Source organism: Gossypium arboreum, chromosome 6, assembly GCF_025698485.1.
Source record: "Gossypium arboreum isolate Shixiya-1 chromosome 6, ASM2569848v2, whole genome shotgun sequence".
Taxonomy (NCBI): domain Eukaryota; kingdom Viridiplantae; phylum Streptophyta; class Magnoliopsida; order Malvales; family Malvaceae; genus Gossypium; species Gossypium arboreum.
Window position 1 is genome coordinate 108,197,301 of NC_069075.1, and position 16,104 is coordinate 108,213,404.

Here is a 16,104-nt window from a genome sequence, read left to right on the forward strand (position 1 = left end):
TACACATTTCCTATGTTTATCACATGTAACTTTGAATAATACCAAAGTTCCTAACATGCTAGCATATGTTTACTATTTAAAAGTTATCTAAAATTATATTAATATTGATATTTATGGATTGGATTGACTTTAACCAAATATTATCAAAGACTTTTGTGTGATTGAAAATTCAGAGAAGTAGAAATTGATTTTTGAAAGAGTTTAAATGAAAAAAAATCATTTTTGAAATTGATTTTTCTTTTTAAAGTTCTCTAAGTTTTTACTTGTCAAAGCAACAGCTAAAGAATGTGAAAATGAAGATGATCATCTTTTAGGGATTCCATATATATAATAATTGTAACTAATGAAGCATTTATGTAAATAGATTTGGCCTGAATTTGAATCACCACATTCAACTTGAGCTTTTTGAACTGCATTTTTAATACATTCCCCACAATCTGAATCTCCTATATCACCTTCACATTGTCCCAATACATAAACAGATTGATAATTTGTGGTGAAAAATTCATGATTGTTCTCCAGTAAATGTATTTAAAATGTATACATTTTAATCTTTTTATATGTTGTATATAAATGTATTTTAATCTATTGTATAGTTTCTTCTTGCAGAATGTCCACCGAACCAACATCTATTGAGGGTAGTGCTACAACTCCTACTTCAATAGATTCTGGAAAATCGGTGGGTGAAGCTTCAAGCCAAATAAAAGGGACTACTGAAAAAAGAAAAGCTAAATGTAGTTATTGTGAAAAGGAATTTTGTTGTGATGGGAATAAAATGGTATGGGGTCATTACAATATTATATCAGTTTATGTAAGAAAAATCCTAGTAATGTTGTTGGTACTAGCCAAAGACAACTAGTTTTACATAGTAAGAGAGTTAAAGGGGCGGAAGGGCATCTTTCAACTTGGAGATTTGATCAAGAAGTATGTAGAAAAGGGTTAGTACAAATGATTGTGATTAATGAATTACCTTTCAAATTTGTTGAAAGTGAAGGCTTTAGGAAATTTATGTTCAAGGCATGTCCCAGGTTTCATATTCCTTCACGAACTACTATGACTAGGGATGTTTATCAATTGTATTTAGATGAAAAGGTCAAGATAAAACAACTTTTGAAAAGTTCTTATTTTAAAGCTTGCTTAACTACTGGCACATTGACTTCTTTGCAAAGAGTTAATGATTTGTGTGTCACTACTAACTTTATTGATGACAACTGGAAATTTAATAAAAATATTTTAAACTTTTGTCCAATTTTTAGTCATAAGGGTGATTCCATTGGGATGGTAATTGAGAAATACTTGTTGAATTGGGGGATTGATAAGTTGTTTACTGTTATTGTTGATAATGTAAGTTCAAATGATGTTGCTATTGGTTATTTGAGAAAGAAATTTAGCTCTCGAAAGGGTTTAGTTCAAAATGGTAAATATCTTCCCATGATATGCATGACACACATTATGAATTCAATTGTTGTTGAAGGATTAAAAGAAATGAATAAATTCATTGAACTTGTTAGGGGGCTGTTAGATATGTGAGACAATCTTTAGCTAGATTACAAAAGTTTAAGGAGTGTGTTGTGTTGGAAAAAATAGAGTGCAAGATGTTGTGTCTTGATGTTTGTACTAGGTGAAACTCGACCCACTTAATGTTAGACATTACTCAAAATTTTAAGAGAGCTTTTCAGAGATTTAAGGAGCAAGATACAAACTTTAGGACTGAACTTGAAAGGAGTGAGGGTTGGCTTAGTGCGGATGGTTGGGCTAGTATTAGAAACTTAAGGGATTTCTTAGAACATTTTTATGAAGTCACTTTGCGTATTTCTGGCACTTCATATGTCATATCCAATAATTTTTTTGATGAGCTTTCTAAAATTGATATCCTTTTACGAAATGTTCAGTCAAATATTGATGTTAAATTTAGTGTTATGGCCATGAAGATGAAAGACAAATAAGTTAAGTGTTGGGGTGATATTGATAAGATGAATTTGCTTATGTTTGTTATTTGTGTTTTAGATCCTAGGAAAAAATTAAAGGATCTTGAATTTGCACTTAGTGAAATGTCTAATGTTAAAAAAGCTTGTGAAATGATGCAAAAATTGAAGGAAGCTTTGTATGAATTGTTTGATGAGTATAAGCCTCCACTTCATAGTGTTTGTAGCCAATCGAGTGTGGCAACACATGTTTATCTTGGTGAATCACAACAAAAAATAAAAATGCGTATACAAGTTTTATATAAAAAGTGTGAGCTGGAAAATGGTGGTGAGAAAAAAAATCTGAATTGGATAAATATCTAACTGAGGCTAATGAGAATTTTGTTGAAGATTTTAATATTTTATTGTGGTGGAAAGTGAATAGCCCTAGACTTCCCACTCTTTCAAAGATGGCCAGAGATGTTTTAGCTATACTAGTTTTTACAGTTGCTTTAGAGTCTGCGTTTAACACCGGGGGGTGTGTGCTTGATCAATTTTGGAGTTCTTTAACTCATAAAATTGTACAAGCTCTTGTGTGTACTCAAGATTGGATTCAGAAACCTTCATCACAGAAGACATCAAAAAGAATGAAGAACAAATCTAAGAACTTGACAAGATTGAAAATTGTGTGTTCATTTTTAATTTAATAGTTTCAATCTTTTTACCACATCACTCCTACACTAACTTATTTAATCAATTTAATGTTTAGGTTTTTCGTGGAATGCATTAGAGCCTACCCTAAATTTATGAGCTTTTGTGAGTTGAAGGGTATGCTTACTATCCTATTATTGTTAACTTACAATCTATTCCTTTGTTTATTATTTGATTTTTTAAAAATGCATATATTTCTATTATATGCTATTTTTTGCACATATTTTTTTAGGTATAATGCATATGGAGATCTTTTGGAGAGAAGAAATGGATGCAAATGGAGAATATTAAAGACTTGCATTTTAATTATGTGTTAATTTCAAGACTTATGTAGTGTTTCAATACTTAAATTTCGGTTAATTCGATTAATTCAGTTAAGTCGGTTAATTTTTTATATGTTTTATGCTTGTTTTAATAAAAAAATAAAAAAATATAAATTTCGATTAATACAGCTAATGGATCGAATTAACTGAAATATTTCGATTCGGTTAACTTTTTTGAAAAAATTTGGTTCAATTAACAGTTAATGGATTAAAAAAATAATTAATTCGATTAACTGATAAGTTAACTGTTTAAACACCCCTAGTCAAAAGCAGAAGCAGGGTAGTGATTGAGGTTTTAGTGGAGTGTGCTAATTCATTTCCTGAGGATGCTACATGGGAGTCCCTTGATCAGCTGAGAACCAAATTTCCTCAGTTTGATCCTTGAGGACAAGGATCATTTCGAGAGTCCTGAGTTAAGAAAACAGGCGCGTCTCGATGATTTCAGATTTAAGTGGAAACATTGTGTTTTGGTGTGCCAGCCGCAGTATCCTAATTCTAAACTGTTAGTTTTGTTTTCTTGTATTTTTAGACTGTTGGGAGAAGATAAAAAAAAGGATAATGTTCTGTTAAAGATGACTTCTCTCTTCTCCTAATTGCCATCTTTCTCTTCTCTATTCTCCTTTCTCCCATCCTGTTATTATGATTTTCCGGCCGACTTCTATCAATCCGACAAACTCGAATTCCTCACAGCCAGTAGTTTTCTATTCATCATTTGTATTGAATGAAATTGAATGATTTCAATCAAATTTTGGTACATTTCGGTTTTGGAGATTCCACTTGTATGTGAAATGTTGAAGTGCCAAACCCACTGATTTTCAATTAAACCCATTGAAATGATCCAATCCGGTTTTTATATCATTGCCTAAATAAGGTGATAGCATTAATGTGAGGAACAAACCCTAAACATCAATCTTTACTAAAAAAAAAAAAAGGTTATAAGAAACCTAATTTAAACTAAAATTCTTTTACAGAACCAAAACCAGCTAAGCCCTAAACATCACCAAAGCTTGAAGACCAAGGGAGGAATAACGTGGACAAAAAGAGATACCCGAAATGAACCCTAACACACATTGAAACTATCCCTCAAGCCTCGAAACAAATATAGTTCCAAGATGCAAATAAGCTATAGATTTACATACTTGTAATTCTCTTGTTCAGAAAACCACAATAAACTCAGATGACAATGCAAAAATGTGATTAGGAGACGAGCAAAGATTCAGAAGTATCATGAAAACTATCAGATTTCTTGGCCTCGAATATAAAATAGTCTTCTCAATCGAACTCTCTCCTGGCAAATGGGAAAGAAAACAAGAAAGATCAGCATTAACATCTTGAATGGACATGAATTTCTCGTACCTGCAATGGAGTTGTTAATTAAAAGGAGTATGCAGTGAGATACAACACTTGCCTCAGAGCCGTCATGATCGTATCGGATTAAAAAGATACACCTGCAACCTCTTATGTCATGCGTTTTCCTTTCGACCCCGTTGACGTGAACATCATAGTAGATTAATTGGTCCCTTTTCTCCTAAAATCAAGAGTGAGAAAGAAGAAAATTAAGCAACAAAGAGGTGTAAGATAATTGGAGAAATTTATAAAGAATAAGCGCACCAATGCTGACCTGCAAGCATAATACAAGATCTCCAACCATCACCTTATTACATTCAGAATGTTGAAATGGGATGGATCGATGTCGCACTGCCTTTTTTACATTAACCCATTCATCCTCATCAGCCCCGAATCCAACAAATCTAACAAGAACTTCCTATAACAAACAATATATTTATCAAACGACTTGTAAAATAAATAGTTCTAAATCACCCTATTACCAGTCTCTGCCTAGATATCAATTTGAATCCATCATGCAACAAAAAGTTCGGCAACAACTATGACCACTTTAATATTAGCTGTGGAAGAGCATCAGTCTACACAGTGATTGCAATAGTTCAACTTAGTTACTTACAGGTTCTCCAGAACCGAGATGACGTTGTGTGAGAAACGTATCAACATCATACCTGCACATTAAAATCAGCATGGTCCAATATAAGCTGGTCTAGATGATAAGATTTCCTATGACATAATAGTATAAATGCATGTCAATTCTAGTAGTTTTCTATATGTAGAGAGATCAAACGATAACAACAGAAAAGCCTAGACAGTTTCTGTTGAATTGATTTAGATTCGTGTTGCTTACCATGCTCCATCTTTAGATGAACGTGCCTCGAACTCTAGTCCCGATAGATCAGGGATCTTTTCTCCCACTTTCGAAACCACTCCAAGAGACAAAGAGGGAAAAATTTAGCTTCTAGAATAAGGAACTAAAGTGATGGTTAAGTTCTTTATTTCATTTTTATGTCATGATTTCTAAATCACAAAGCAAACGTAGAAATGACCAAGAAACCTGTTAGAGATTTCTGCGATAATATAATATAAACCATAACATTGTGCAAACAATTAGTTTATATGAGACCATGTGCAAAACAAAGTTGGGAGAACAATATCCTCAATGCTTATAGAGCTTTCATGTTCTATGAAATGGGGTAACAAATTGAACCGAAACAGTATTAGAACAACAAGACATCTGAAACTTTGCCAGTTTTGATTTTGAACATTCCACTTTTCAATTTCCCTAAAAGACACGAACCTTTGAGAATCTGAGGAATTTGAGGCCCATCATCTAGAGGGCAAGTTTCAGAGATTCTGGACTCAGTTTTGGATGTATCAGTCAAGGAAGGAACTTTAGATGCGCTTTCTTGCAGCCTAGCTAAGAACCAGCTTTGTACCTGAGAAAATATAAGGAATTAGGGGTCAATAGGAGAAATCCTAAACTGTTAACCATAAACACCATGATCATAATTTAAGGACAAGAGGAGAAATAATGAGATAAGTAACACCGAAAATGAAAGAAAGAAAAAAGTAAAGAAAGACCTCGGTCCATTTAATAATAGGTTTGCCAGCACGACCGGCAGATGAACTGCAAAGACAATACGCATCAATGTCTAATAAAAATCATTTGGTTATCTATAAAAGGAAGGAAGAGTGAGAAATATGCATGAAATGCAACTAACCTGAAATTTCTAGCCATTTTTTTACAGAATTCCTTACTCAGCAATAGCTCTCTTGATTTCATTAAAAATTTCTCCATCTTCTTGATCTGAACATAAATATATAATAAAACGGGAAAATATATGTTTTATAATCCCATAACACAATAGCTTTGCAAAAAACACAAACATGATATATCTCAACAGTTACTACTACAAAAATTCTATATAAGGATCACATTGACTCGCTTAGAGCAAAAGGTTAGAATCAACAACACTTGAACAATATTACCATGTCAAACCAGAAGGTTGAAAGATACTAATTTTAATACATATGCACAAAGCATCATGCAAAGAATCAGAACTATGACATGCAAGATCCAGAATCAAGACAACAGCTCTAACTTCACATGTTCATGAATTACAAAAAACATTGACACGTATGCATGCCAACCGGAAGCAAAAATATGGGACGATCCATTAAAAGGTAAGAAATATAGGAAGCTTTCTATATCGAGCAATATGCATGTATGAAAAAGGGGGAAAAAAGGCATGCCACCATTTGTTCTAAACCCCACAATTTGAAGCTCAATTTCGCAACTAATCATTCATTAACAAACCTACTACTGCTAACAGCACATATGAATACAATATGCTGATAATTTTCTTTGAGGGAAAAGAACATAAAAAATAAACAAAAATGTAACAGCTAAATATACACCTTTGATAACAACCAGAGAAGCTCGTAACTATGAAAATAAAGAAATGCTACATAAAAATAACATACACGATCCACAATAAAGACATGAGCTCGAACTTCATGTGTTCACCAATTATAAAAAACATCAACGCGAATGCTGGAGCTAACCAGAAGCAGAAACATGGGACAATATATTTATAAAATAATAAATAATAAATAATAAAAAATAATGAAAAATCTAGAAATATAGGAAGTTTTTCTATACCTAGAAACATGCATGTATGAAAGAGAAAAAAAAAGCATGCAACAGATTTAAAGCTCAATTTTTCAGCTAATCATTCATAAACAAACAACTACGGGTGACAGCATATGAATACAATATCCTGGTAAATATCTTTAAAAAGCAAAGAACATGAAGATAAACAAAAAAAGAATATATGTTCATGAATTAAAAATAACATCAACATGTATGCCAGAGCTAACCAGAAGCATAAACATGGTACAATATATTAAAAATAAGAAATAAAGTAAGGAAGCTTTCTATATTGAGAAATATGGATATATGAGAAGAAGAAAAAAGGCAACAATTTGCTCTAGACCCACAAGTTAAAGCTCAATTTCTCAGCTAATCATTCATAAACTGGTAACAGCATATGAATGCAATATCCTGATAAGTTTCTTTAAAAGAAAAGAACATGAAAATAAACCCCCAAAAATAAAAATAACAGCTAAAACTACATATTTGTTAACAAATGGAGAAACTGATAACTACCCAGATGAAGAAATGGCACTTAAAACAGAAAAGACATGGTTTTTCACCTCGGGTTTTGTAAACCCAGAGAAGGCTGCTCTTTGTCTCTGTCTGTGCCTTGGGCGTAGACGATCCATTAAACACTCCAAAACAGTTCCTTTGCTTTCTTCAAATACAAACTTTAAAGTTTAAAACTTGGTGGAGGCAACTGAGAAACGATTTGGGGATTCAGGAATCTTGTTTACCTTAGTGAACCCTAAATTCTTGAAGTTTCAGAGACTGTGTGTGTTGTACAGCGTATGTATGACCATTTAAGCGCCTTTCAAAGTCTCGGATTCAATTTTTATAGAATTACAAATTATTCAAACAGAAAAATCTTTCAGAAGTTCTAATTATAAATTTCATCCTTTTATTTATAAAATTTGAAATATTAGTTCTTTTATTTTTAATTTATTAAAATTTGGTCTACATTTTTACAAAAAATATAGTAATCCAATTGAATCACGTCACGTTGTTCAGTTAAAAGTCATCAATTCATTACTTTATAATATAAAAATTAAGGAAATATTAGCAGTTCAACAAATTTTTGCACAAATTATAAAAATAAAAACGTAAAAATTTCAACATGTGGATTAACTTCTTAATTTTCAAAAAATATAAATATCAAAATCTGAAAAAATAGAGGGACTAACTTCTGAGTTTTTATAAGTTGAAAGATGAAATTCATGATTAAACCCTTATAGAATTTCATCCTTATGTGCTGCGTCCTACTGAGTTGTTCGTATTTGGGCCTTGGGTCGTCGTATAAACTTTATTGGGTTCAGGTCTTGCCTAATCCAAAACAAAAGGGCTTCCTCCTATTTATACCGGCAAATAAAGGGGAGTTGCATTCGTTCAAGTTTTTTGAATTTCTCGAATCGTTGGTGATAATTTGGAATATTAATTTTATGTTTTGATTTATTAGACTTATTTTAATAAGATTAATTTTATTTTATGGCTTTTGGATATCATTATACAATAAAATTTCAAAATAAAAAAGTCAAATTACTAATTCTTATAAAATATATATTTTTAATTATTTTCATTATTTTAAATATAAAATATTTATTATTATGTCATAAAAATTAAATAAAAATAATATTTGATTTGAGTGAAGTAATTTTTTTTTACTTATAGTTCATAAACTGTCTAAAAACCTCAATTCAAATCGATGTTAGATTTTTTTCAATTTTTCTTACTCATCTTTACAAGCAAAACTTATAAAATAATACATTAAATTTCAAGACAAGTAGAATTATTTATGAGTGGAGTTATCTTTCAAGTTTGAGTCCTTATAATATATGAATCTAAAGAAAACAAATAGCTTCCACAATTAAAGTCTCACAAACCCATTTTTATAATGGAAAATTACTTATATTATATTTGGATTGTATTCAAATTAAGGAAAGGAAAGGAAATGAAATTAACATTTTGTCCTTTTGTATAGTTTCTTTTATAAAAGGAGTTAAATTGTCCTTATTTTCCTTAAATTACTTAATTTTTAATTACCTTAAATTGGGAAAAAGTTAGGGAAAAAATTAAGGCTAGTTTTAAGATGTGAAATTACATTTGTATCTTATTAATTTTTATATTAATTATTTTATAAATGAACTTAATTGAAAAAAACCATATAATCAATTATTATCTTAATATCTCTACAATTTAATCAAATAAAAGTTATAAATATTCAATTACTTTGCTTTCCTTTTATTTATATAAACAAAATAAACCTACGCAAATATCTTTTCTTTAACATTCCTTTACTTTTTTTTTTTCCTTTTAATTATTTATCCAAACATAGGGTTAATATATTTAGACTCCTTAAGCATAATCACAAAAGTGTATACTGCAACCAAGGATTTCCCAATTCACTATACTTGAATTGTTACCTTTCAAGAAAAATGTATAACTTTTATAATCCCTATCTTTTTCACAACGGTAAGATAAAACATTCCTCCTAGTTTTTATAGCTTAACTAAAACCCTTTAGCTTTTGAGGCTTAACTAGAAACCTTTTACAATCTACTTAAGGTTTTATACCTCAAAACCTTTAAGTATGCTCTTTACAACAAAGAGAAGATGAACAAACTAACATGAATCTCTAGTAGCCGTGTGTTTGCAAATTGAAACTCTAAATAAAAAGATTTAAGAGTGAGAAAAGTTATTACCATAAGCTCTCAACAATATGTACAAGAGAAATGAAGAAAATAAAGATTCTAAGTTAATTCTCTTGTGTTTGATGCTTGGATATGTCTCTCTTATGCATTGATGTGTCTTAAACTTGTATTTATACCAAGGAATAAGTTTGTGGATGTTTCTAGCCATTGGGGATGAATTCTAGTTGTTGGAATCATTAAATTCGAGCTTATTTGCAATTTCAGATATACTTGTATCAGTATAAGTGGACTTGTGTCAGTAGAAGTCTCAAAATTATGGCCGTTGGAGCTCGATGTATCGATAAAAGTCCATTTGCATCAGTAGAAATCTGAGGATTTGGTAGAAGATGCAGGAGAATCCAAAGATTGCTTATTGACTTACTTATATCAATAGAAGTCCCCTTAAGTATTAGTAAAAGTCTAGAGGTATGCTTAAAGTGCTCTGTGACTTACTTCTATTGGTAGAACTTCCTCTAAGTATCGATACAAATTCTCATAGTTGTATAAAATGAGTTAAAGCACTTAAAAACATTTTGGATTGACTCAAAAATATTAGATAAATTAAAACACGTTTAAAATATGTTTTGAGTACTTTTATAAGTCTTTGAAATGCTTTGAAAATGTTTAACAACATTTTAATAATTATTTTCACCAAATGACTTAAGAAATATAAATAAAAGTTTATCTTAAATGTTGTTATATCAAAAGGTTGAGACATCAAATCTAACAATCTCTCACTTTTTGATATAACAAAAAATTAAGAGAAATTTCGTTTTGAAAGATGATAACTCTTGAAAAGAGTTATATTTAAGGCATCTAAATAGAATTAATTGGTTGTAATTAAGTGAATACATTTGCATTTTTAGGATATTTTTAGAACATTGCATAATAAAGCTTGGATTGCGATATAATGGGCATTATTTGTTACTTTTATCACTTGGGGCGGAAATGTGTGGTTTTGTGTGAACACGGGTGTAGGAAGAGGAAGAAGATGAAGAGGGAAAATAAGGGAAGTGAAAAATTGTCGTGGCAAATGGTGAGATTGATTGCCAACAGAATTTCCATGGAAATTCTGGGAAGATGACTCAGCACTTTATCCATGTCATTCTTTGTAACACCCCAAAAATTAGGTTAGAAGAAATTACGTTTTGGAAACCAAGTATGGTCATCATTCAATTTTGAGTTTATTGACAAGGAAATTGATCTAGTTTAGAGGTTCTGGGTTCGAACCCTGTTCCTTGAAATTTTGTTATTTTTATCAAACCCTTACTCTTGATCGCATGGCATAAGTTTTATTTTCAATAAACTAATGATAAGAATAAACCTACTAGTTCAATGGTTAAGCATTTACATACCTTTTAGACTTGGGATCGAGTCTCGGTAAAATCAGAGAGATGTTTTTACTGAATTGCCTTGTGGAGTAGTTTATTTTAGTTAATTAGACTTTCCCAAAACAAAAACTCCCTTTTTGTTTCACATTGTTTCATTTTTTTCTAACGTTACGCTATTGTTTTCTTCTTTATTAATTTGGTTTCACCGCTTCAAGTTCTTTTCTTTTTGTGCTATGTTACATTACATTGATTTTGTACAAGGTCTGATTTCTTTATTTTAGTTTAATTCGTTGGCCAGGGCGAGAATTCATCCTTGTTGCTCTTGTATCGAGTCTGTATCAGGTGGGTGTCGAAACCCCTCTTTTTCTGCATTTTCAGTTATCAGAAAACAAGACTGTTGAAACAACATAGCCAGGGACATGGGCGTGTCCCTAGGCCATGTGAGCCACATGGGTAAAGACATGGGCGTGTGTCCAGGCTGTGTAACTCACTATTTACGCTATAGAACCACATGACCAGGAACATGGGTGTCTGCCCAGGCCGTGTGAGTCACACAGGTAAGGACATTGGCGTGTGTTCGAGCCGTATAACTCACTGTTTATGATTTAGAACCACACGGACAGACGACATAGGCGTGTGCCTAAGCCGTGTGAGCCACACAGGCAAGGACATAAACATGTGTTCAAGTCGTGTGGCATATTAATAGGATCCGAATCTTATTTTTGAGGCCATGAGTGTTGCTCGACACGAGCACTGACCTCCACAATGTATTTATGATCTAAATTTGATTGTAAGAGGACTATCTGATACTCTAAGACTGATATATGGATGATATATGCAATATCTGAATGTGTTAGACTGATGATGAACAACTTGTGATCTGTACATATATCTATTATGTTTGAACCTAAGTGAGTAGGATCCGTCAGAATGTAATGTGCTATTATTTATGTGTGCAACTTATAAGTAGGTTACTGATGCAACGTAGACATAATTCAAGCAGAAAACAATTAATTTTCCCTTGATTTATGCAACTGGTTTTCTGTTTCTTTTTAATTTTGTTGACCGTTTTAGCTATCCAATTATCCTGTACTGATGCAACATAGACCTGATTCAAGCAGAAGACGATTAATTGTGAAGAAACTACTATTCAAAATAATTGTATTATTTCTTTAGAATGTTTGTATTTTTTTATATCTGTAAATTTAATGTAGTTGTTTAGGATTTAAGATTTCATTTTTTATATTTTCGTGTATTAATTTCTTAGAATGTTTGTATTTTTTTAAATTTAATGATTATTGAAAATTAAATGAGATATTTTTCTTCGCGCTTACCTTATGCACATAGGCTGCAATGTGGTTGTTGTCATTTAAAATAAAACGAGGATTAGGATCCATTGAGTGATCGGCAGTGGTTGTCAGTGAACGATGGTTGTCGGAGGTGTTTGGTGTTGATCGGTGGTCATTGGTCGGCGGTGGTCAGCGATTATGGGTTGAAGTAGCCAATTTATAATGGGGAACCATAGTGGCTGAGCAGGGGCAAAATTGAAAAAAAAATTATGTTAAATGCCATCCTATTATCGGCCATTGGAAGGCAAATAGGCCTTGGTCAATGACGTAGGCCTAACACAGGCATAAGCCCTATCATTTCAACCTTTTTTTTTTTTTTCATTTCCATTTTAATTTCCATTTCATTTTGTTTACATTTCATTTCATTTAAATTTATTTATTTATAATTTCATTTTTTTCATTTCAGTTTTATTTTCATTTAAATTTATAATTTTTTTCATTTAAACTTTTATTTCATTTCATTTCATATTCATTACAAATTACATTTCATTTGATATTCATATCTCATTTAACATTTCATTTCATTAATTTTTTATTAAAATTTTTTTTCTAATATACAAAAAAATTTATAATAATCACAACTAGTATCGTTTCAAGTTATCTTTTTCAATTCAATTTTTTTCAATTCATTTTATATTTTTTCATATTAATTATAAGTAGTCTCAATATCGAGTTATTTAAAATTTCTCATATTTTATTTAAAATTTTTCAATTTAAATATCATTACATTACAAAATTTTAAATTTCACTTAAATTAAAAAAAATTCTCATTTCAATTTTTTGTGTTTTTTTTAATTTTTTTTAAACTAGAAATATTGAGTCAAATACTAGGAATAATCCTGGTTGTGCCGACCAATGACACCTCATTTTCCAGGTCTATCACAGGCCTAATTGCCTAGGCCAATTTAAGATCAGTCAATGATGCAGGCCTGACATAGGCATATGCCCTATCACTTCAACTTTTTTTTCATTTTTATTTTAATTTTCATTTCATTTAAATTTATTTATTTATCATTTCTTTTTTTCATTTCAGTTTTTATTTTCAATTAAATTAATAATTTATTTTCATTTAAACTTTTATTTCATTTCATAATCATTATTTCATGTCATTTCATATTTATTACAAATTACATTTAATTTGATATTCATATTTCATTTCATTAATTTTTTCATTTAAATTTATTATTTTTTCCTATACAAATTTTATTTTTCATATTAATCATAACTAGAAACAAGTTATCTTTCTTTCCGTTTTAACTTTATTTTTCTTTATTTCATTTAAGTTTAATTTTTTCTCATTTCATTTAAATTATTTATCTTCCCATTTTAATTTAATTTTTTGTCATTTCATTTAAATTTAATTTTTTCTTATTTCATTTAAATTATTTTTTCCATGTAAATTTAATTTTTTCTTATTTCATTTAAATTATTTTTTCCATGTAAATTTATTTTTTCTTATTTCATTTAAATTATCTTTTTTACATGTAAATTTAATTATTTTTTCCATGTAAAATTTTTTTATATCTCTGGCAATCACATGACCAACACCAAATTTTTTTTTAAAAAAATACAATGGTACTGGCTATCAATGATTCAAAAATAAAATTTGCATAGGAAGCCGAAATTATACTTGGTGCCAGCCATTACATGGCCAACACCAATTTTTTTTTTTTACATATCTAGTGTCGTGCATCAGTGTACCAAAGTAAAAAAGATTGTATTAGGACACGAAAAAAGTATTTGGTGCTAGCCATCTACTAGCCAACACCCAAATTTTTTTTTTTACATCTCTGGTGTTGGCCATACCAATTTTTTTTTTAAATTTAACTGGTGCCGACCATTAATGTACTAAAGTAAAAAAAAAATTACATTGGGACACGAAAAAGGTACTTGGTGTCAACCAGTTAAAAAAATATATAAATCTCTGATGTTGGCCATTATACGGGCAGAACCAATTTTTTTTTAAATACTGGTATTTTTGTATACCAGTATGATACGATTTTTTTTAAAAAATAGTCGGCCATTGGGTTCCTAAAGTAAAAAAAATCAAAATTTTAAAGCCTAACACAATCATCAGGCAATCATGGGACCAAAACACTAGGTAGTGCGAGCCATTGAGTTCCCAAAACCTCAATCTACTGTTCATTTTAGGTCATTTGGATAATTGTTTTTAAACTTATGTTATTTTTATAAATGTCAAAATTTTTTAAGTAGATTGATAAAAATAACCTCATTTTATAGAAGAGAAAGTGATGGCAATTTAGCCAATAATTATTGATGGCGGTGGCTATTTTAGATTGAAAATGGTGTGAGGCATTTTCGCAAAAAGAGAGATGTAAAAAAATAGTGCAGTGAGGGATGGATTGTAAATATAGACAAGAAGGTGTATAGCGACGGGAATATACCGACACTTCTCTATAGAGTTTTCATCGGGGTATCGCATTTGACCACCAAAATAATTCTTTTAAGCATATAATAACGGTTTTATGCTTATACTGATGGAATTTTGTCCGTCAGCAAGTGAATTTTTTTAGTATTTTGTAAAGTTCAAAGAATATCATAGATTTTTTTCCTAAAAAAAGAATAAATTTGAGAGTGATTTTATTTTTCATTTTCTTAATCTTATATTCAGTTGCAAAAGTTTTTGAAATTTTATGAAAAAGTAAAATTTTAAGACATCGAATAATTATCATATTGATAATATTTCACTAAAGGTGGTTATTTGGAGGCCTTCTAATAATGCGACAATAATATTACAGATCCACGTAATAGTGAAAAGACGAATGAAAAAATATTTATCTAATTTCAAGTTGGATTAAAGTTATTGAAACAACATTGTTAAAATTTATATTAATGGGAAATTAGAGTTGTAGTCACAACTTATTCCAACTATTTCCTAAAAAACATATAAAATAGAAGCTCAAACATGTTAGCCTCTGAATTGATTATATAAGAGGTTCAATCTCTAATTTACAATAATAATTGTGAAAGCAAATAATTTTGTATGATTAGTAGTACTACAATTAGAATAAATTTCAACCCTTTTATTAGACATCGATAATAAAAACACAACTTTTAATTAATAATCTTTAATTTTAAAGTTTAATGGGTAAAAACAAGCTTATCATTTATATGTTCATGATGCACTAGTAAAACTATTTCAAAATAAGTTTAATAGAGACTCGTGTGGTCCATTGTGTATAAAGAATGAAGTATATTATTTATTGTTTAGATGTCTAAAGCAATAAAAACATTAAAACAACTCTACTTATATAAATATAAAAAGTGATGTAGCTTCAAACAGAAAAATGTGAGATCTCCCTTATAAATGTTTATTATAAATAAAATAAGCACATAGTAAAAGTGAATATTATGTGTAATGTATTTCTACCTCTAACACTAAAAAAGTTGTGATATCAACCAATTATAGGGAGGTACAGCAACCTGGAAAAGAGAATAGTGAGAGAAAAGCACCAAATTGTACACTTAAAACAAAATATTTTATAGCATAAAGTAGTAATTATTTGGTAACAGCATGTGATGATCATTAATAATTACTACTTTTCTCTGTGTATCATGTATGCTGTATAATTAAAAAAAGAAAGATGCAATAACTGATGAGGATTGTCTTATTAATTTCATAATTCAGAACAGCTATTATGCATACATAATATAGAGTGGATAACCTAATTAAAGGGACTATTTTGGATATAAAAGAATTGTCGATTTGGTTTCTTTAATTAAACATTGATTACATTATATATAAAAACATTGATTAGTTTTCCAAGTTTAAAGGG

The 16,104-nt window shown here is 30.0% G+C and overlaps 1 protein-coding gene across 4 annotated transcripts; it reads right to left on the reverse strand.

Annotated features, from left to right (window-relative positions):
- Window positions 1-3,785: 3,785 nt before the first annotated feature.
- Window positions 3,786-7,833, reverse strand: LOC108484427 (protein SAWADEE HOMEODOMAIN HOMOLOG 2-like). Of its 4 annotated transcripts, none has more exons than XM_053029437.1 (10): window positions 7,679-7,833; window positions 7,502-7,599; window positions 6,007-6,092; window positions 5,867-5,912; window positions 5,583-5,721; window positions 5,133-5,199; window positions 4,902-4,953; window positions 4,560-4,703; window positions 4,347-4,466; window positions 3,786-4,226 (listed from the first exon to the last, which is right to left on the reverse strand). In XM_053029437.1, exons 2-10 carry the CDS (start codon window positions 7,568-7,570, stop codon window positions 4,176-4,178), a joined length of 774 nt encoding a protein of 257 aa, XP_052885397.1. In that variant the 5' UTR covers window positions 7,571-7,599; window positions 7,679-7,833; the 3' UTR covers window positions 3,786-4,175. The 4 variants fall into 4 exon arrangements, with proteins under 4 accessions (XP_052885397.1, XP_017643695.1, XP_017643696.1 ...); XM_017788206.2 differs by having other exon boundaries at window positions 5,133-5,211; XM_017788207.2 differs by having other exon boundaries at window positions 7,502-7,833.
- Between the last annotated feature and the right edge of the window lie 8,271 nt (window positions 7,834-16,104).

Bases quoted from the DNA above. Each gene is read 5' to 3' on its own strand.
- LOC108484427 (XM_017788206.2), bottom strand. From the start codon at position 7,570: ATGGATCGTCTACGCCCAAGGCACAGACAGAGACAAAGAGCAGCCTTC. The intron at 4,954-5,132 runs GTAAGCAACACG...TTTAATGTGCAG, and splicing joins TCATCTAAAGATGGAGCATG to GTATGATGTTGATACGTTTC. The intron at 4,467-4,559 runs GTCAGCATTGGT...TCTTGATTTTAG, and splicing joins ATCTTGTATTATGCTTGCAG to GAGAAAAGGGACCAATTAAT.